General features: G+C 44.1%; 1 protein-coding gene across 8 annotated transcripts in view; it reads right to left on the bottom strand.

Moving 5' to 3' along the window:
* Window positions 1-23,101, bottom strand: part of Lar (tyrosine-protein phosphatase Lar) — a 211,325-nt gene that overhangs the window by 128,573 nt on the left and 59,651 nt on the right. For all 8 annotated transcript variants that reach the window (XM_076689199.1, XM_034324873.2, XM_034324872.2 and 5 more), the window contains exon 3: window positions 1,172-1,310. In XM_076689199.1, coding sequence (XP_076545314.1) covers window positions 1,172-1,232 — 61 coding nt within the window. In that variant the 5' untranslated portion in view covers window positions 1,233-1,310. The remainder of the gene's footprint in view (window positions 1-1,171; window positions 1,311-23,101) is intronic.

The following is a 23,101-nucleotide window of genomic DNA, read 5'->3' as shown; positions in this document are numbered from 1 at the left end:
AAATACGAGGGACGCGTCATCATCGTTTTCGAGTCAGCGTAAAGCTCGGCTGAATTAGCGAGTATCGAGGCGACGGATTACCGTGTAATGATCGTGATTACTATGCAACTCGAGTCATTGGTCGTGCGCGATTCGTCATCGATTCGTACGCGATGGAAAGGGGACGATCGCGGTGTCGCAGTACTCGACAATCCCGAAATGCGCGTTAAAGCGACAACACTGATATGCCCACGAGGCGTTTTCCTCGTCTGTCTTAGCGTCCATAGATCGAGTCGTTGTCGTTTCCATTCGAGATGATCGCCACACGAAACGGAGCGTTCAAGATCCTCGGTGGCGAGGATCGTTCGGTGCGGTCCACGCGGTTTCCTGGCGAACGCCGCGGGATTTCACCAACGGGCGACAACGCGACACGATATATTCGTGGCTTTTACGAGTCGGTTGAAACACAACGGCACACGGCCGATTCGTCGCGACAGTAAAACTAAACGCGTCGGAAACGTTTGTGCGAGTTTCGCCACGTACGGCACCGTGTACGCGGGTGTAACGTCACGAATGTTCGTTCATTGACCGTAGTCGGGCTCAAAGCACGTATTATTATTTGCTGCTTCGCGGGACACCGGACCTTTTTAAGCGCAACCAGCTCCGGGGAGTTTCAGTCGCGCGACTATCCTCTCGTTGCTTTGCCTACTACGTCTACCTTCGTTATTCGTGTCGCGTTCATTTACAAATTTGCCCGTTTCACACTAAAGAGTCGTTGACGTTCGAGCTTTCGAACAAAAGCACGCTGCACTAGATACCGTCCGCGTTTCAACTCTGTTCCGAGTTCTTCGTGCCGTTTCACCAACAACATTTCTCGCATTTCTTACACGTGTGAATCGTGTCACGACAGTTTCATCCGCGTCATCGAACGCATCGACCAGTCGAGTCGTTACTGTTACACAAAATTATCTTGAAAATGCTAAGCCGAAAAGAAGAAACGACTCCACTCGTCGAAGCGGGTTTCGTCACAAAACGTCTGTTGATACAACAACCGATTCTTGTTCAGAGTCTTAAAACGTTAATCACCAATGTCTTGTCGCGATTTACATTAAACACTAGACAGTTCGAATCACAGCAATGTCCTCGCGGAAAAGTCTCTGAAAAAAGTGGATTTCTCTGGTCGACTACTCACCACCATTCTGCGCGATAATCGGGTCGATAGCCACCAACAGAACGAGGAAGATAGGAGTCATATTGACCACCCTCTTTCCCGTCTTCCCTCGGTCACCCGTGATCACTGCACACTTAATACCACCGTTGCAGCGTTCCACCTATGAAAAAAACAAATCACCCTCGTCATAACATACCACCTTCACTTGGCCAGGGTGGACAGCGATCTTCTTGCAAACGAAGACGATGCGTCGAATCCACAGCTTGCGTCGCGTCGCGTCGATACGTTGACCGACGACGACGATTCGGTTAATCAGACATTTACAAAATAATTTACACACAGTGGTTGGTTCTCGAACACGATGCGATCCCTATTCGTTCGTGAATCAGTCGAAAAATTTCAGTTGCCTAGCGTAGCGTACAAAAAGATAGCCCTTTAACGATGTTGCCTCGGAAGGTAATGGACAAGCAGAAACAACGAAAACGGAAATGCTTATTTAGCGGAAACCGAACGTAAATATCGACACACGCCATTTACCAGCGAGCTGCTACTATTCTCTAAGCTACATCGAAACGCGAATCTCGCGAGTACGCTGGCGAACGGTGAACGAAAAAGGCGTCAAGTTTTTCACGAACATCGTTAACTACCACACAGCTTCGTTCTCTCGTTCGTTCGTTGGTTCGCAGACGAGATCGTGTCAAGTCGTTCGGCTATTCACATCCTCCCTTTGGTGCGATGCATTCTTCTTGTTTCCTTTACGATCGTGGAAAGATCGATCTGAAAGAGGACGTCGTCGAGCTCGTTTCCAAAAAGTGGCCTCTCGACGTATTTCCCCGGGGACCGACGCACTTCTTTTCTGCTCTCTGTCACCTTTCCTCCACCTTTTCTTTGATGTACGCTGTATCCTACTCTTGTCGCTTTCAAGGCGATTCTTAACGACCAGCGCTAATAAGGCGTTTCTTGCTAAGTAAACAAGTAAATGAAAAATCCTCGACTTTCTTCTTTTTGTTCTGTTCACGTTTACCGAAATACTTTAACATCCTCTGCCCGACAGCCCCCAACCGATTATCTGGATTCTTTCTTTCGATGGTTCCACGACCATTCCATATTTTTCCCTATTCTCTAGGCCGCGCGTTGCCTTCGAGAAACTTTCCGTCAAGACGAATCGCGATAGACGTTCACCCTGTATCCGGAAACGTCTACTCAACTTCCGTTGACTTTCGTTACATTTCCCAATTGATCGACTTCGATCTTCCTTCTTCCGTTTCGCCCGACTCCCGACCATTTATATTCCTTCCCATCTTATATCCTGAAATTCTCCTATTCCTACGCGATTATCTTGTACGAGGGGTGTTTCTTCCAACTCCCGGAGCCCACTTTAATTCTCGTTAGGATCGATACGATAAAAGCATTACGATGACGTACACTCCAAGATGATTTTCCAAAGAGACGTTAAACGATACCACTGAGTTCTCAAACTTGACCCGCGGGGTACGGGAGAGCTTTCAACTTCTAACGTTTAAAGAGCAAAACTTTGATAGGTTTTAAACAATTATGAAGTTTCCCGTTTCGCGCGTTCTTTTCCTATCGCGTTCCTGGTCGATTACACTTGTTCCGTGTGTTTCCTGTCTTCGCCCCTCGCTTCGACGCGTTCCAAGAATCTTAAACGGACTGGACCAAAGCAATTGCGAGCAGAATTTTAACCGTTTCTATTTACTCGTTCCTTGTCGTTTTCCGATACCCTCGTTAAATTGTTTACTTTCAGGGAGTAGAGTCGTTGCGTCGAAAGTACAAGTCCGCGGGTCGCACGGTACGTATCACACTCTCCAGCGTATTCCTGGTCGGCGAGCAGCACTCGAAGCGTTTCAAAGAGTCGAACGAAAAGTGAAACGAGAGCGGATAAGGGGGACACGTGCGAATCTTACGGGAAAGCCAAGGTTAAATTGCAAAATAGCCGACGGTAGTATGAGGTTACGTTAAGGGTAGTATTCTGAACGCGCGCTGCGGCTTGACTGACTCATCCCCATACCCCTCGACGATACCCCCCCGCGGCGAACCTTACAACGGGCGCAAGCGCGTTATCCCCTCTGGTAGCACGATACGAGCACGGAACGCCTACGAATTCGCGCCAGCCAACATTTTATACCGTTTTGAATATTCTTAGGATTAAAAAGGAATGGAAAAAATGGTGAGAAAGGAACGTTTAAGAAAATCCTTACGGTCGGGTTTAACGTCGAAAGTATCGTCCCTCTTTCGTACGCGTTTCAGACAAAAGGGCACGGTTGATTCTTTCGGTTTCGAGGGAGAATCGATCGAGAAGATTGTTGAAAACGAAAGGAAAGTAGAGGTAAAATACAGAGGGCTAGGAAAAAAGAAGAGGGAAACGGAGAGGGTGGTTTCAGCGGTGGTTTAAACGCGACGCATGCGTTCGCGGCGCGCGAGGATGTCCGGGGTGAGTCGCCGCTGTGCTCTGGCCGACGCGACGTATCGCAGTTTCTAGCTCGATGTTTGTCCGCGTGGTACTCCCAGGGATGCTAGTGCTCGTAGCGATATCACGAGGATAGGGACGATCCTGACCGAGTACACGATCGGTACCGTGTTGCGCGATCGAGGAAGCCGAGTACGGGGGAGAAGAGAAAAAGGGGGAAAAAAAAAAACGTACGCGTCCGTCTCGCGACGCGATCTTTGACGCTTGCGCTCCTGGGCCATCCGACCTAAAGGTTGCTACCAGTTTTTTTCTTTTTCCTACTTCGACGTGAAACTCGGACCCTTCGTCGTTCAACTACGGAACATGGAAGACCCCTGGGAGTACGGCAAGCTTCCATCGGACGAAGAAAGTATCGCCGTCAACATGGTACTCTTCTCGAGCGGGTAAGTGGCCCACCGTGTGTACTTTCGAATACTTTCTTTTTCTTTCTGCTACATCTTCTCCTTTATTATTAACGTCGTACCGCGAGAAAGTAGCAGCAAAGTTTTTACTTTCACGAAACGGTACACCGTTCCGATCGAATGGTCCGATACGAATTCGTTTTTACCTATTCGCCGTGTACTCGCGGCCAAGTAACGTAATTGTAGGTACACGACAGCGATAAACGCGTTATTGATCAACTGTTCGTGGTAATTCATCGATATTTATGACGTTACCGTGAAAGTAATCTACTTTGTTTGCGATCGAATAGCCCCGTGCCCGTTCGGCCGACTAGAAACATTTCAACCCCCTTAAAACCAACCATCGACACTCCAGTTCCGCTTGCCCTTTTTCCTCGAACAAAGTAGATTCGCTGCTACGATATCGAATGTGCATTTCCTAGCGTGCTAAACGAACCGCGTAACTCGTTTCCCAGCAAAGACGGATATAACGACGCCAGGCGAAATTACTTTCATCCCCAATTATCGGGCTCGCTAATTTTTTACTACGTACGAGTGCGCCATCGTACATTCTCGGTTCGGCTATCGATTACGACACTGCGAGCGAAGGGACGAGAAGGGAATTATCGCAACGATAGGTCGGAACAATCGGGCTAATTAAATTACCAAGGCGCGCGGTGACAAAAGCCTATATACGCGTAGCCGTGACCGAGCGATTCGACGTTACGACTTTTAATAATAATCCGTCCATTAGCGGCGGTGCCGTTAGCACCAGGAAAACGCGGAACAATACTCGTTAACCGGTTAACTCGGCTCCCTGTCCATGCTCGGGGATGACTAACGATAAGTGGCGCTAAGAAATAGACGCGGAGTCTCGAGAGTTGGCGCAACGCCGCTCACGCGGCTCACGGTTTTATACTTCCAATCGATTTCTTATCTTTATTCCTTTTCGAATACTCGCGTTGAAACGAAAGCGGAACGAACGACACACCGTGTCAGAAATATAAACAGGCCGAGTCTGTGCAAGTTGAGAAGAAACGAGAAAAGATGGATAGAGAAAATGAAAAAGGAGAGACGTAGAGAGGGAGGCTCCGTACCGTATCTCTGGACTTTCTTTGCTCTCGGTGATAATAAAAAAATTCCAAGGTGTGCGTAACTTAATTTAATATCGCGGCCGGTACACCGTGACCCGATGATAAATCCTTTGGTATCTCGGACCGCCGCGTTTCTTTTTATTCTTTCATTTTTAAATCTACCTACTCTTTCTCGTTTTGCAACAAAAGACGACAGTCGGAATAAGAATAACCAGGAAGAAAAGCGGTGCTCGAGGACGCGGCGCGGAAGACTTATTAAATTAGAGTGATAAAAATAGGTCAACGAAGATTTTTATAAGAAACGGGGAAAGAATGGAAAACGATCGGAGCGGAATGTCCGGGGTCTAATGTCGAAGCGACCACCGCGTCGCGTCGCGTCGCGTCGCGCATAACGTCACACCATGCCTCCGCCACCCTGTGTAATGAAACTCGACTACGCTTCTGTTTTACGAGCAACCGTTATAGAAATACACGTTTATGGAGGCGAAGCTTTGTTTCCATCCAGAATGCTGCGCGTTCGTGAAAAGCTCTACCAAAAGGCGTCACTGATATTTACGCGCGTCATCCGATAACGTTTACCATAGATTTTCCGTGTTTATTTTTTCCACCGCGGGACGCAACGCTCTGATCCGCTTAACTGGAATTACGAATTTATAATCCGGATTAACGTAGTTCTCGGTCCTGCCTTGCCGTGCAATAGGAGACTGTTCGAAACGCATTATTACGTTGCAACTGCCCACGGGAAAAACCGTTTCGAATATCGAAGAAAAATCAGACCATTTTCGTTTCTTCTCGTCGTTAGAATTCTTCAAACTTTCCGACAAGTGTCAACGGGTTCGTACTTTTATAAGTACAGAAAAAAAGAAAGTAAAAAAGAAGCAAAGGAGGGCAAACAGTTGGAGGGGGTGGTGGTGGTGGTGGCGCCTGCAGAGACGTCCATGTAAAACGTCGCGGGACAATCGTACATCGCGTACATTCTAGTAACTTATGAATAAACATTTCTTGGCGCCACCCAGTGGAAAATTACTCAGGGAAATGCTCCTATCCTTCTGTCGCTTTCTTTCCTTTTCTTATACCATTTCTTTTTCTCCTCCTTTTGTTTTCCATTTTACCTTTCGCTGCTAAAATCCCAACGCCGCCGTCAGAAGGATTGAAAACCTAGGGGGATCGCAGCCCGACTGCTCGACGAATCGCAAACCGCGTAAATGAAAAACGAGCCGGCCGTGTTCGTGATCGGTGATAAAGTAATTTAGCGAATTCAACGTTACGATAGTGTTTATAAATTGTAAATCGCATTCGTTTTACGTAGTCCGTCAGCTCAACATCGAGCAGCGTTTCCGCGATTAATGTTGACACGATTTGGCCCGCGTTTGATAATTAGTTGATCGTCACGTCGCTATATAATGCATAGGACGCGTGCTGTATTCTAGCCCCGTGGTAAAAGTGAATTTGTCTCGCGCGGTATCGATGTAACTACGGCGTTGATTTATTAAACGTACTTGGCTAATTATTTTGGATCGAAACCGAAATAATAGGGAGACGCGACGTTTGCTCTGAAACCCCCGACGCGCTTCGGATGTTTAGCCGCGAAATCGTAATAGGGTAAATAATGTTTCGAGTAAATACGAGAATAAAAAAAAAAAAAAAAAAAATAAAAATAAATAATAAATAAATAAAATTGCGCTACATCGAACAGCGCAGATACGCGTTATAGTGTTTTAAAATAAATCACGCGCGCGTTTCAATTAGCGCAATTCCACGCAAAGTTAAATACATTTTTTACCTTTCAACAATTCGTTAAACCTCGGGTCTCGATTAAAACGCGCCAACGAATCATTTTTTTTTTTTTTCTTCTTTTTTTGTACAGTTCAAAGGTTTCATTCTCCAACGAATTACTCCCCATCGAGTGGGCGCAACTCGTCGCCGATATAACTCGAATACGTAACAAGGAATAAGCAACGGGATCAATTGCTCGATTCGCGTTTGAATTTCGAGTGGAAGCTTTGGCGACTTGTCGACTGCCGATCGTTGGACGATCGAATCGCCGCTCCGCGCCGCCGTGCCGACTGACAACGATTAAAGAGAATTTATTTGCGCGGCGAAATCGTTCCCCCCTTGATAACGTTTCGAGCGTTCGCGTTTTATAACGCAGTAAATTTACAGTAATCAAGCACGTAGACGCGAGAAACGAGTATGAAAGCGGCAAAAATTCGACTCCCTCGTAGAGCGTTCTTTGCCTCGTTCGGAGGGTAGCGCGCTTTCGTCTTTAATGGCCTTGATCACGGAACGAGTTAAAAATCAAGAGTCGCTCGAACACGGAATCCTTTCTTCCCTGAAAGCCTTCGAAAGGAAAAAGACTTCTTTACACAAGTCAGCGTGTCGTTATATGATCCGATGAAGTTGATTTAATTGGCGGAATACCCTCTAATTGAATCGGCAACTAGTAACCGGAGAGGTGCATATCTCCTTTCCGATCCCAGCCAATTACGCTTGACGATGTTAATTGCGATTCATCGAACATCCGTTATCGTTCGTCACCTATCACTCTAATTACGAAGGACAAAGAAAAGAGGAGATTTAAAAAAAAAAAAAGAAAAAAAATAGGACAATAGTAGAAAAGTATGTAGATAACGGCTGGAAATATTGCGAAAGATCTACTACCATACGTTCGTTCACGATACTCTTCCGTCTACGCGACGGTGATTCAAAGAAAAGCTGATTTCGCGGAGCGGTGAAAAGCAAGGGGAAACGGGGATAGCCGTTAACGAACCTTCTTGCACGCTCGGTACTTAGAAACGTCGCACACCTCGACACCGAGACCGTAGGATGAGAAAACGAACCAAGAGAAACCAAAGACGGGGATGGAACGGGACGTGAAAGAAGGGAGTATCTCTTGTCAAAGGCGACTCCGTAAGGAAATTTTCGCGGAAAGGAAAAATCTGTAACTCGACGAGAGTAGCGCAGAGAATCCAATTGTCAGTGGCAAAGGGACCAGGCCGGGACGAATCGAAACGAACCGAAGTAGTCCGAAGTTTTCATGCTTTTCAAACGAACGAAGGAAACGCTTCTCCTTTTTCCTCTATCACTATCTCACCCTCTCTAGTCTTTGCTTCCGTATCTTTGCTTGGAAAAGAGAGAGAGAGAGAGAGAGGAAAAAAAAACCGGGGTGTCGGTGGGTAAAGCGTTAAACAGATTGTATTTGTTGACCGTTTTTCCTTGGCTATCTCTTGACGAGCTTCGAAATGCATAGATAAATCGGAAACGACGATAGCAGGACAACGTGATCGAGACGCGATCGAACCATCCATGAGATAAGAAAGAATAGTGTGCATTCGTACGAGAAAATTCCTGACTTCCGCGTATGTAAATTTTTATTACTACATCGCATACTGCTGACAGAAAGGAAATGGATACTTTGCAGGAACGACGAAACGGGGGAAGTATTAAATCCGCCTCTGGCTTCAGATTTTCTTTCGATGCTAGAGATCTTGTCGTACATCGAGAATCTCACGGTACCTTACCGAACGTCGCAATTTTTCCTCAAGAATTAAAGTAGTATCTTTCGAGTGTATTACCGCGTTCATTTCGATTTACCTGATCACTATAAACGATAAATGTGTTTTTATTTCATACTCAGTTACGGTAGCTCCTACCCTTCTTATTTCACCGGAAAGCAACGGTAACGCATCAACGAAAAGCTTTTAATTCATTTCAGAGTTGAAGCTTTTAATTCATTTCCGTGCTTGTGTATCCCCGCCGTTCATACTCGGATCTACGTGAGATTTCAAACACTGACTGCAACGCGCTTTACATTAAACGCACCGACGTACACATGTAAACGATTTCATCTACAAACAAACGAACTAGAATCCCTTGGCTCTCCCAACCCTTTCGTCGTTTCCTCGTTCATTTGGCTTTCCGTTTACCACTAGACGGAGATCGATGCGTAGGCAAACGATCGTACGATGCAACATTAATCGGGTCCCTCTCCTGAACCTCTGCGCCAAACCCTTTACCTCTCATCTCATCAACTTGCTCTTCTTCTTAAACGGAAAGAAAAACTTCGAAACCATTCGACTCGATTAAAAAGTCTTTACCGAACCAGCGGGTGACCACTTTGCCGAATAATTACAGGAATAATAATAACGATAATCTTATAGTTAACTATGCTGCAAGAAATAACGATAAGATGACGGACGAGTGTCGTTTTATTAAATTTTCTGCCTGCTCAATTAAATATAATTATGCCGGTGATTATAGTTTCAAGTCGAGCAAAGGAATGAAAATTTCAGTGCAGTCTGGTGGTTTCTCGTAACCATGGAGAAGACTAATTAAAAGCTCGCGTCAGTCTCGAAGATCGTCCATTTAAAAGTTTGCCTGTTTGGCAGAAGTTCAAACAAATATGGTATATACGAGCCGAAACACGATTTGCCCGTTTGCTTATCACGGGAATTCAAAGCTGTAAACTTCAACGCGGTTATTTCCGAGTTCCGCGTTATTTCAATTCCATATTTTTTTCTTCCTGCTTCTTGTTTTTATTTTTTTATTTTTTTTTTTTCGCCCCGTGCTAAATAAAAATATCGAATTGGAGTTTCGCTAGAATTTTTAACGACCTAAAAAAATGCCACAATTGATGGTTGTTGCGATTTTTGGTATATTACCTTTCCATATCCACTAATGGTTTTTATGGTTTTCGGCTGTGCTATCGCGTCAATCGATTTAAATGATATTTTAAACCTTCGAACGCGGAACAGGGAAATGTTTCCAAACGTTAAAATAAACGATTACCTCGTCGATAAATTTACAATTTTACATGTCGAGTTCACGTTGATTTAACCAGGAGACACCCATCCCGGTGAATGGTAACGTTTGCGTGTTTCGTTCGCGAAAAACTGCGAGCGAAGACTATAGGAAAGGCGGCCTATGAAAGGAGGGTGAAATGGCAAGCGCGCGTAGAAGATTTCTCTTGTTTACGCGTTTCCTTCCGTTGTGAAAAGGACGAAACACACGAGTGGAAGTAAAGGGAAGTGGATGATGCTGAAATGGAAGCTCTTTCTCCGTTTTTACGCGTTACTCCTCGTTTCCTTTCTGCTTACGCTTTTTATCTTTGCTCCCCTTCCGGTTACCCCTTTTCTCGCACCTCCCTTTCTATCTCGCCCGCTCCGTTCCGTATCAACCCGCTTCGCCCCGCTACGCCTAGCCTCGTTCTCTCGTCTCGACGTGTCACTCGTAACAAGACTCGACAACAATACTCTTCTCTATCCTTTGTTTTCAAATTCTTTGCTCGGTCGAGGCTTTGTGTACTCGTCATCCGTATTAATTAAAAGTTTTTGAAGGCCCCTCGTATCCACCAGTAGGGTCTCGAAAGTCCAGACAACGACGACTAGAACGACTCGCTACACAACTCGGCCGGCCGTTTTCTCCTCGCTACAAGGCACAGTCGTTCGTCGCAGACATCCTTCTTCGTCCTTTCCTCTTATACCAAACCCTCGTCTTTCCTTCCATCCTTTCTTCCGGCTCGTCTTCAGTACGTCGAACTGACGTCTGAATCTGTTTCCGCCCGAATCGAGACGGAGAGGCTCGATGAAACGCGGCGAAACGTAGCAAGATTTTTAAAAAATCGAGGTATTTAGAGAAAGATCAATCGTGCGTCTCTTTGAAAGTGAACGATAACGTCTCTGTTTGGAACAATTTTTCAAATTACACCAGTTCATTCGACTCTTCCTCTCCAGCTTCGAAAAACGATGTTCTCTACTATTGATGCATCAATTTTTTCCTGAATCATAGAACGTAACCGTTTAGCCGAGATTATCGGTAAAACGTTTCTATCCTCTTCAGAGTTTCCGAGAAACGTTTTTTTTTTCTCTCGTTTTTTTTTCATATATTTCCATTACTTGGAGTAAAAAAATTTCAATCCAACTTCGTGCTTTCAGGTCGCTTTATTTATGCATTTCTCTGTCGTGCACTTTTCGCGCATGCCGCAAGATCGATCAAAGCTTTTTCAAACGATCAACCTCTGTTGGGTGTTTCGTTGAACGAAAATCAAAGTATTTTTTCTGCTGTCGTATTATTTAGGCTCCCTTTATTTCTGTCTTTTTTCCCGATAATCAAACAGGATCATTTAGTAAGTACTTTCATAATTTGTTAAACGCTGTACACTCTGGCACTTTGATGCGCTTCACCAAAAGATAGGTTGCCAATGGAAGTTGCCAAGCGGCAAGCAACAACGATAACGAATGAACTATTCATAGCATAAACAATAAGCGTTCGCGTATACGCGGCAACCGGTCGTTAACCCATTATACCACAACGCTGCCATGCTGTATCATGTTTAACGGATAAACAAATTTCATCGCTCAAGGGTGCTTTGAAAAAGTTTACGTAGGTTTTAGAACGAAATTTTTTTCGCAATCCAACGAAATGTCATTATGTACGATTTAACTGGTGATCAAAGCTTTTCAATCTCTTTAAAAAACAAAAAAAGGAACGTTACTCTATTTCACCCTTGTTTCATCCATCTATCCATCCATCCATCCATCCATTCTTTCTCATCCTCTTCAAACCTGTCCATCCGTTCTCTGTCCTTCCTTTCCCGTTTACTCTTCCGTCCCTGTTTTATTTCTCTCGTTCGATCTCCATCCCAGCCCGCATCCCGTGTCAGCCGATCCCAGGCGAAAACTCTAATGGAATTGTTCCATCGAACGATATCCTGCGCCGATTCTGCATTTTTCATCCAACATTGACCATCTGGACAACTGTGAAACTTTTGCTCGGCTGAAATTTACCAGAAACCGAATGAAAAACAAGTCCTCGAGTTCGGTTACAGTCAATCGTTTGATCCGATCCGATCCGAAGGACTTTGCTTTAATGATAATCCTTGGAATCGTTCCTTCCTCTCGATAAGCATAAAAAAGGACAAGGAGTAAAGGCGTAGAAAATACTGGCAGGTTAATGTTCGACGTAAAGTGGGATAGGTACGCTGTTACAGAAAAGAATAACAGAGGATCTCATTATGCGGCATCGGGGTGGTCGTTAAACAGGAATAACAACGAAGAAAAGACTGTGCAATTAAATTCTTATACAAGCGGCGAAACACGCGTCAGCGTACCTATTGTTATCAGTAGGAGCGAACTGCAAAATCAAAACTCATTCCCATTTTTCGCCACTAGAACGTAGCCGGTTTCATAGAACCGGTCTACCGATTAATTTCCAACCGAAACGACGAACAATTATTATTATCGTTGGAAACCGTATAGGGCGTAGAAGGACGGTACAGGGATCGATACGGATAATATTTCACGCATCTTTCTTGCACCAAGTCCTTTTTTCTAGTTTCGACCATCCGACCGTACAGTCGGCTGTATAGATTCGCTTAACCCACATGGTCGGTGATCCGGGATTTAAGTGCCGTTTCGTGTACATCACCGAGATATCGTACGAGGTGTCACGCTCTTCTACTCTCCGCTATGTTTCCGCCTACCTCCCTTGTTTTATTTTCACGCTCCACGGTTCCCGTGGAAAACGAATTAAAGTCGAGTGAAAATTTTCCGTGGATAGGAAAAGCATAAAAAAAAAGGAGGGGGGAAGGATAAAAAGCACGCGTATTGCTTGCGATTTCAATCGACGCGACGCAACAAATATCAGCCGTACTTTCGACGAAGATACAGCATTTCCAAACCTTTTCATCCGAGGTCTGTTCAAGACTCGGTTATACCCGCGTCGCAACGATAAACGCATTCATGAAAATTTCACTTACAGTGAAAAGCTTCCAACTACCAGGCCACTTTTCTTTTTCCGGCCACCTATACCCGCGTGAAAACGAAAGAGCTCACTATTTCGACCATTGACTCTGTTTCAATGAATTCAACGGAACCGTGAAGTACCAACGCAAGAAAGAAGCATTGAACGATCGAGGGAAAACAGTTCCCTTTCCTGCATTTATCGAACTGGTTCGTAACATTTCTTCTCTCTTTTTTTTTTTTTTTTTTTTTTTCTTTCGCGAAAAATTGAAAACAAGAGCGGCGCATGCAACGAATAAGATCCGAGTAATCGAGCCTGCATTTATCCAAGCAGCGATACGAGTTTATGATTCGTATCATTTATTATCCGCCGTACCTTCGCTCCGTGTACCCTCCACCCTTCGCTCTACTTTTTCTTTTTTTCTTTCAATTACCTGCCTCGATACACAGACCAACTGCAAAGCTATCAGTTTATACGTCTGCTTACCCTTACGTTTACGTACGATGCTTTCAGACGTAACCAAACGAGCCTAATTAACCGGGTCATCGAATTAATTAACAAATACTATTCCTTTTCAACACCTTTACTCTCGACGACGAGTCGAGAAACACTGCGTAAAGAAAGTTGCGATAAATTCCAGGAGCTTTATTAATTACTTGATGAAAGCAGAAGAAAAACTTACCCGCCGAGGGTAGAAATGATCGCGTGAATTTAAGAGACCATCGCTGTAAGCCTCTGTCGAGGAAATGATAAAGGTGAAGAGAGGAAAAAAAGGAAGGAAAAATGAGTAGAAAAGAGAGGAGGGTGCGGAATACAAGTGACTGTAACTTGGAGACTTTCTGGTCGTGCCGGTAGCCTTAAAGAATTCATGAAAGCTAAATCATTTTCTTCGGTCGCCTGCTCGCGGTGGAAGCGTCGAGGTTTTCTTAATGTTGCGATATTTTACGAGAAAACTCTTTAAATCTAATATATTACCGACAGTAATTAAATATAAGTTACATCGAACCGGAGGCTACCGGCGAAGTATAGTCCATCGAAAAGCAAAAGCAAGCACGGGGAAATAGAAGGCAGATCGGTCAACTCTTTGCCAAGCTGCAAGGTAGAAAGTTTTGACGATTTCCCGAAGAAGACTAGCTGCGATCGTCGGCCAATACTTTCAGGGCTTGAAAAATCTACAAAAATGTTCTCCAACCACGTTATTCCTCTTCCCCGTTATCATCGTACTCTTCCTACCGCCTGATTGCCTCTACACAGCATCACATAACAAAGGACAATATTTTGCTGGAATAATCGCGAACTGATCCTTACGAACGATGTTTGATTTATTAAGAAAATATGTCGAGTTACGCATTCTCCATTCGGTACAACATCCCTGAGAGTAACCTCATTTCTCTACCGACCGACTTCTTTCACCCTCCATCCTCTATCGAAAAGCCGACATGTCGGTCCGCAAGTCAGGTGTGCCACTTTGCCGCCTAGTTGGGATTTATGTGTGTCACGACTGCCTGTTGCACGGTAGCTAACTTATACGCATTAGAGACTCGACTCGGGGACAAGTAATTGCTAAAAATACTTCTTCGACCAGCCTCGAGACGTTTCAATTTTCCCATTGTTCACTGGTTATCAACGTTTTGTAATTTTTCCAAAGTATCCCTTTGATTAGAAAGAACAAAAAGGAATGAAATGGAAAATCGAAAAGCACTTTGGAAGAGTGGAAATTGAAGGAGAAAGAAAGAACGGATAAAGAGGAACAGGGAGAAAGATAAATCACGTGCTCATAGCCACAATCAATCCCAGTGTCTAGCAGCGCCGACCACCTTTCGTATCTAAGCCGTAGGTTAAAGTCTACGAAGGGGACCGTGATTCTCTCGAATCTTGAATCTCGAATCTCGAATCTCGATCGTCGAAGGTTATACGATCCTTTTTTGATTGGCGTCGCCAGGACCTGCCGCTTATATTACGGGAATCCGAGATTTTCCAGCTGGAATTTCCATCCTCTGCCAGGATCATTTCCGATAACTTTTGGTACTTGTCAATCGTCCTTGTCTCCTCTACCTTTTTTCTTCTTCTTCTTCTTTTTTTTTCTTTTTTTTATTATTCTCTTGACGTATATCGTTTATATTCGGTCGCTGAAGGTATATCCCGATAATACAGTTACCTATACACCGATGTTTCACGCGCATGAAAACTGAAATGCAGGCTTTGCGGCCTCATCTATTCTCGTTTGCGTTTACTACCCCATAAATTTCCCTACAAACTGATCGATCGAACGAGAAAATCAAAATTAAACGTAAACGATGAACCGAGCTCCACTTTCGATTGAACGAAATTTGGAAAATGGTCGATTACCATTTATTTCCTGACGTATCGAGATGGAAAATACTTACCCTTAGATCAAGGGTGGTGCTGGCAATATCAGGCATTAGACACGAGCTGTATCTAAGCGTGCTAATCTCTATGAGAGAGTCTATTTCCAAGTAGTATCGTTCGATCCTAGCATCCCCCTATCGTAATCGCAAAGTCCGTCAAAGACCTACCATGGGACGTACAAATGACCGCCTTGGGATGTAACGTTGAGTATCGCAGAAAGAGGGTAGATAACGTCGATCTATTTACATGGAAATTTCAATGCCTGTTCGATAGAGAATTTTCAGCTAAATGGAAAAACGACCAAATTTAACGCAACTAAAGTTTATCAGCATAAGTAGTTTCAATGCAATTACGACGAAATTTTACCTTTCGATTCGACCTCGACAGAGCACGGTTCTGTAAAGGAGGTAAAACGTATAAATTAATTGCTGATTTTATGCTCGTTCAACAACAGATTACGATTATACGAAATGCGATGTTAATTAGCAGAGTGGCTCGACTAGTCGAGTACCAACACACATAAAATATCTCTGACGTTATTGGGAAATGTAACACGCATCTCTTTGTACAAATCCGTAGAAATTTTCTAAGACGATCAAAGCATCTCATTATCAATTTTTTTGTACTGTTATACTGACAACTAATCCCTTCAAGTAGCAACAAGAATAATATTTCGAAACGGTTCAAGCACGATTTTCATATTTATTTCTTCATCCTTTTTAAACGAACGTAAAATCCTGGAATTATTTCCAGGAAAAAAGTATCGTACAATACAGAAATGAAAATACGTGTTACGACACACGTATGAACTCTGAGCAAGTCGAAAAACCGTCAGCTCGTATAATTTTGTTTGTTTATGACCGAGCTGCTACTCGATTTTTCACCCCTAATGGAGGTGCACCAACTGACAAACGGCCCTGCCCGGTTCTTTTTTTTTTACTTTTTTTTTTTTTTTTAGACGGTTCCTCCTCCTCCTCCTCTTCTGTCTACGAGAACCAATGCCGTTGGCTCATTCTAGCCGTTTAGTTAACGTCCAACCTAACAAATTTTCAACGAAACGTACATTGCTTGTAATTTACACAGACTTGGATGCATCTAGAACGAAACGTTGGAAGACTATCGTAGTAAAGAGAAACGGAGGGAAAAAGAATATTGGTTGGGAAGAGCGAGAGAAGGAGGAGGTAGAAATACGATCGAATAACGAGTCGAAGAACCACCGAGGAAAGTTTAATTTCGCAACGGTATCGGCTTGTAGCATCGTATAACGCAGTCGTTTAAGTTGCGTCGTTGCATCCAACAGTAAATCATAAGATATTAGAGGGTGTAGCCAACCCTTCGTATCCCGGACACAGCATCCTTTTGCTCGAATCCTTCGCATCTTCCTGACCCAACCGAGGCTAGAACCAATTTTTCTCTCGACTGTCGCGCCGAGTTACGAAGAAATGAAGCTAGCCTGCTCTCTGCTACCTTATGTCTGCCAACTGTTTCTTCTTCTTTTTACCCTCATCCTCGCACACTTGCTTTCTCTTCCTCTTTGTTTTTCTTTTTCCCGACGTGTCTTCGAGCGAATGCCACCTTGGCTACGTACGTCGACAGTTTTTCCCTCGCCTCGCAATCCTCTACGAAACACGCTTCCTTGTTTCAAACACCGACTAACCCATCTCAGAAGCGTCCTTCCATTTATCTTTTTAAATTAAAATTACGATCAAATCGGCGAACTAATGTTTATAATCGACAAGTATCCGAAACTCTGCTGGATAATCTCGACGCGATCGATTCGAATTTGCCGCTCGACGACGAGGGAAAGAAGATCCGCAAGAAAAGAAAGAGACAGTGATGCCAGCCTGGGAAATGTCGGAAACGTAGAAGGAACAGATGAATGTAGCGATTACACGTACAGAAGGTACTTAACTGAAAGGAAGATAAAAATAATAGAGCTCTTTCGATCACGAGAAACGCGAGGGACCGGGCGATAAGAGGGAATCGAGGCGCAGGAATAACAAGAAGAAACTCGACCGAGTTTCCTCCTTTTCCTCCTCTTTCCGCTTTAAACTTTCGCGTGTTTCCTATTAGCCGAGCCGCGAACAGATTTTCGATCGGCCGAGTGGCGAGAAAACGAAATGGCCGATAAACCGTGGAAGGGGCGCAAGGGATGGTTTTACTGTCGCAACGTATTAAGTTGGAATTCAACGTTGGCATAATCAGAATCTCGGCTGATATTAGGGGTGTATCGCGGATCGTAATAGTGCATGGCACGAGGATCGTTCAGCGAACGCGAATAGATGCTGAAATTGCAAGACGTATAAAGCTCCGTTCATACAAGGCGGGGCGTCGAGCGTTTCGTCGTCTCACAGTCTCGTCTATTGTGGCCACGGTATTAAATTAAACGCCGAAGAAACTACTTAATGCGCGTTCCATATGCAGATTCACGTCTCCGTGCTGGCTTCCCGGGTCTCCTACCCGGGGCAATATACCCTCTTTGTATCCATTTTATGATGCCTGTTGCCATAAAGTCTTACCACCTAGAAAATTTAAGTGTACGAAAGCCACTCGAAAGCTCCCTACCAATCCCCGAGTTCTTCTTCTATATTTTCCACGGACTAAAATTAAACGATAACTTCTTTGTCGGATCCCCTGGATATCGCGTATAGTTTTGATATTTCACTAGCCACGCTACTTTCCTTCTTTTTCCATTGAAGCGTTCAAACAATTCCAGCTAACATCCCCCGGATAAAACGTACACGTTATCAGTGTCGATTGTAAACGCAGCAAATGTCAATTCGTTGTTTCAATATTCTTAACGGTATTTCGAGGCAACAGCAGTTTACGATCGGTAAAACCCGTAGTCGACGATTGTCACGGGAACGAAACGGAACGGAACGGAACGGAGGAAATGCTGGAATCGTTATTGTTCGAACTATTCTGCACTTTCCGAAAGAAAGCAGCAGCTCTCTTCGATTTTCCGTTTGCGGCCGAGCAAAACGAACAAGGGCGAAGGAAAGGGAAAAAACAGGGGGAAAGGAGAGAAATAAGAGAAGGAAGAGAATGGACTAGTGCTTATCGTACGATTGCCGGAGGCGGCTATTTTGCCGCTGCACTGTCACCGCGACGTAACGGAAATAAAAGAAAAACATACTTCCGCAGCTTCCATTGCTTTCCTCCGAACTACTACGGAACCATTAGCCGAGTTGTGCTTTGCTGGATTTTATTCCACGCCTAACTTGTTCCACGTTGAAAAGAAACACGTCGCGTCGACGAACGCGTCAACGATTTTACACCGATATCCTGGAAAATTTATATTTACCCGGGAAGACATTTAAAATTGGGTCGACTTCGGGCTAATCGAAGAGAAGGCGACGCCAACCAGTTCGATCCTGTGACCCGAGCTGACCTGATTCCAAAGATAGAGCTTTCTTTTGCACTCTTGCCTCATCCCGTGAGAAACGGGTATAAATACATCGATCGTAAATGCGCCTGCGACATGGCACGTACTACTATGGAACACGATACAGACAGAGCGGCAGAAGGTAAGGAAAGAGCTGCGAAAAAGAAGAAGCTGCCTCGAAGGACTACGAATACGGAGACTCCGACCCCCGTCTCCTCGCCTATCTACTCTTTTTCGCTTGCCAGACAACGGAAGTAGCTCGGAAAACGCACCAAGGAACGAACCGGCACGAAGAAAGCGTCATGACTTAGTGATGAACTCGCCTTTGCCAATTCCCTCTACACCCTCTCGCAGCCTGTTCGCGGACCAAAATTATAGGCTCGATGCTCCTACTTACTTTTCCCTCGCACTGAATGAAACTCCCTTTCTTCGGGCCATTATTTACTTTTTTCAACAGGTACTTTGACACGCGAGACAAAATTACCTTCATTCGTGTCACTCTTAATTAAATTTCGTACAATTTTGCGTCTTTACGTCTATTTTACATTATACCTACACGTATAGATTGGGCCACAAGTTCGTACATCGGTATATATATGTACACGCATACCTCCGTTAATGAGGTAGATAGAGAAGACTAATAGAGGTCGCGGCAGGACGCCTAATAAACTGCCCTAGTTTATACGCGTACAACCCCAGACTATCGTCGTAGCCGCAAAATGCATCGCCACGCGTTTCAATCTCCGAAAACCACCGGAAAGATATATTGTCAGCATACGTTACTTTTATTATATTTCCCGTTTCGAGGTTTCCAGTAAACCAGAATAGAGGATTAAACGTAAGATTGCGAGATGTAGGCCAAAAGTTCAGTGCAACGTTGAAAATAGAAAGATTAAATATATACGACTGGTCGTTGCTCTTTTCTTTCCGGGTTACTCTGACATTATTAACTTACACTAAACGTAATAACGAAAAGATACCTAATTAATCTAACTTTGCAGTAGGTTCACGGACTTTGATATAATTATCTCTAATGATCCTTTGTTGCACCAATTTCGGGTACGAAACTACTAACCCTGGCACTGAAGGTGACAATGAGCAGGTGAATTAATAAACAGTGTAACATAGGCGAAGGAGGAGGTGAAAAAGAGATGACTGAGATTCGACTCTACGTTAGAAAGAGAAAGGTGGAACCGTAGATGATATAGCAGTAGAAATAGCAAACTACAGAAGTAGCTAACCGTGTATGCGCGTACTAAATTCGTACATACATAAGACGGTGTACATTGTGAAACATTTGGTAGCATTGCCTTCGACGTCCTTCCGCCAGTCCCCTCAACGTACCTCTCGTTCGCGTGTTATCTGACTGTGTATCGCGCGGGTTAGCAAATGTCTCCAGACGTCACGTAGGTAATAGAGATTCTCGAACAAGGCATCAAATCCAATGCTAGGATGCTTCGTATTCGCCTGTTAGGAATGGTTAACGAGACTTGGCTCTCAGTGTTGATAACGACCTTGTGTTTACCAAGCGTACGTAACAATTCAACGTCAAGTGCCGCTGCTTCTGTTCAAGTGAAACGTGCAGTTCGGCATTTTGCTTGAAACTACACCCCCGAAAATACACCATCTTTTTCACTCGACCTACCTTTGTTAATTGGATATCGAAAAGTATCGATCGAATTAGAGAATCTAAATCGGTACAAACACGGGGATGAAAAATAAACTGTTCTTTTTTATCGACAGACGTGTACGACGTTATTTTTACCGTTCACATATTCGTCCAGGAAACACGTCACTCTACGTCGTTCCCCTGCACTTCATAGAGTAACTCAATCAGGTGTATTGCAAGCATGCATATTTACTCAGACTCGGCTAATGTTACACACCTATGTAAACTGCGGGTTCTGTTGATCGTACCCGCCTGTAGGTCAAATACCTACCTGGCTTTGAGCAAGTATCTGCTCTCTGTTTCGAAATTCCCAGCATCCTAATTTGACTTTCCTAAAAAGTGGACGCACGCTGTTTCGCGAGGTAACAGGAAAATTGATAAAATTCTGTACAATATTTTCTACAATACTTTGTGCTCTTTTCAAAGAACGATTATACCGTTCATTTCGTATTTATTAACCGGAACGTTGTACTTGAAAGGATTTCATTTCTTACCCGCAGACGTAACATTGTCCTGCTTTTAATTTCATTTTCAGCGAAACGTTAATTTTGTTAAACCTCGTGCTCGTTCACGTTAAATCCCGGCAGTTTCTGAACGAAACGGAAAATCTACCGCGAACTGAACAAATGGAGATAATACCGCGATTCAGAATGATAAATCAAGGCATCGCTGAACCGTTAACCGGTATGTCTCTACAAAACTTTGAAAACTACGGACAAGAAGTGCTTGGATAGGAGGAGTGACAAAAGGGAAACTGTTTTTATTTTCCTTACGGCTTTCACCGCGAAATATGGAGAAGATAAATTCGTTCGCAGAGACGCGACGGATCTAGCGGCGAGGAAATCAAGGAAAAGAGACAAACTGCGAATAAGCTACTTACTTTTCAACCATAAAACTGATGGAACTTATAAACGTTCGTGAATGAAAACGATGTGAATGGAGATTGAAAATTAGTCAGAGAACAGCGATAAATCCATTGAATATAGAAAACTAATGTCATCCGAGGTTTTCCAGAAAGCATAAGCTATCACCTTTACGCCGTCTCTTCCGGTTCTCGTTATTCTTTTGTCAAACATGTCATGCCGAATATTAGTTTCGTTTGCAAAACGCACGGCTTTTACCACTCGACACGAAATTCGATTCTCCTCCTTCTGCACGGATAAAATACAATGACGGGATACAAATTCTTGCTGTCGGATCCACCGCGAATTCGTGTCGAGCGTTTTCGAACGATTCGCGCGGTAGGTAAACGAGCATAGTCTTAAGAAACTGCTCTACTTGCTACGATTTCAAGAAAACGATTTCTCTTCGAAATGACAGGAATAGAAAAATAAAGGGAAAGAAAATGATCGAGTTTGCTTTTCCTTTCTCGTTCCTTCGATCTTGCTCGGTTCCTCGGTTACGCGCGAGGCAGGTGGATGGTGGCGAAGGTAGTAGAGTTTATTGAAGTATCGCTAATCCCTCGGGATGATCCGAGCGAGTAGCGTGGCAGCTGCGTCCTGGCTTGGCTCAAAGTACGAACTGGCGGACACGGGATGCAATGATTTACTCGCTCCAGTCTCGAACCCACAATCTGTAAGGCTTAGCGAGTCTGCGATTTCCTGTCCAACTATGACTTTCTAGTTTCGCCAAGCGCGCGATATTAAAACCCATCCATTTTCTTGGCTTTTTCCGGCCGGCTCTTCTTCCTCGTTCCTCGTCAACTTCCATACAATCAAGTCACGGCTCTAAGCACGTTCGTTCGATTGATCTCACGCCAGAGGAAGAGATGCGATCTATCTTGCCTATCGGCGAGCTCCTCTACGAGTTCGATCATCCGGTTATCTCCAATCGCCACCACTCTATACTCGACGAGACGATTTCTTTCATCAATTTACCGATACCACGCTGATTCTTCCCGCGAATAATGGAAAGGGTAAACGCGTCTATCCGACGAGCCGAAAAATTTATTCGTAACAGGCTAAATCTCTCCCCTTGGATTGCTTCCTTTCCGAATGAAATCCCTTCGTGGCTTAGTAGGGTAGTTCTCCTTACGCTCGTTGAAGCTACGCTTTCCATGCTTTTACATGTTGTCGTATCATTTGTAAAACGGTTCACGTATTTCGGTGATGACGTCACGCTTGAACGGAGGGAAATATAAAGCCGCAACAGGACCCTACCAAACTTCAGGTGTACTCGCAGCAAACGGAGAAGAGAAGAGAAAAGCAGACGGGAGAAGAAAAGTGAAAAGAAAAATGAGGAAAGTGAACTTGAAAAGTCGCAAAAAGCAAGACGCTGTACGTGAAATATGTAAAACGGATAAAAACAAAAAAGCTAAAACAAAGGATCGATCGAAGTTAATAAAGTTGTTGATTAATGATCGTCGCATCGAAATAGGTAGGTACATGTATATCATAGAATACCATCGATTTCGAGGATCACTTTAATCTCCTCAATTCTGTATTATCGACCAAAGGAGACACTGATTAATCGAATGGACGCTTACTAAAGGACTATCGCTAAGCTCGGCAATGTCGACAGAGTATTCACAGGTCCTACTGTTCGTTGATCGAGGCAAATTGATTAATCCTAAACGCGTTTAAAGAGGTACACGAATGCTATCGAACTGGCCGTGTTCTTTCAACGTGTATCAAACCGAGGTTCACAAGAGTGTATCGAACGAAACGAAGAAACAAAAAGGGGAAAAAGGGAAGGCAGCTGGCGTGGAGATTAAGAGATACATTATTTACGGGTAGATAGGTATTACGAACGAGTGATCCGACTACAAAGTAATTAGAATTTCACGTGTCCTAACCGAAGGGTTACGCGTTCGAAAAAGATGTTAC

Source organism: Osmia lignaria, chromosome 7 (genome assembly GCF_051020975.1).
Source record: "Osmia lignaria lignaria isolate PbOS001 chromosome 7, iyOsmLign1, whole genome shotgun sequence".
In the NCBI taxonomy this organism is placed as follows: domain Eukaryota; kingdom Metazoa; phylum Arthropoda; class Insecta; order Hymenoptera; family Megachilidae; genus Osmia; species Osmia lignaria.
Note: the sequence above shows the minus strand (reverse complement) of the source record. Positions and strands in the feature narration are given on the sequence as shown.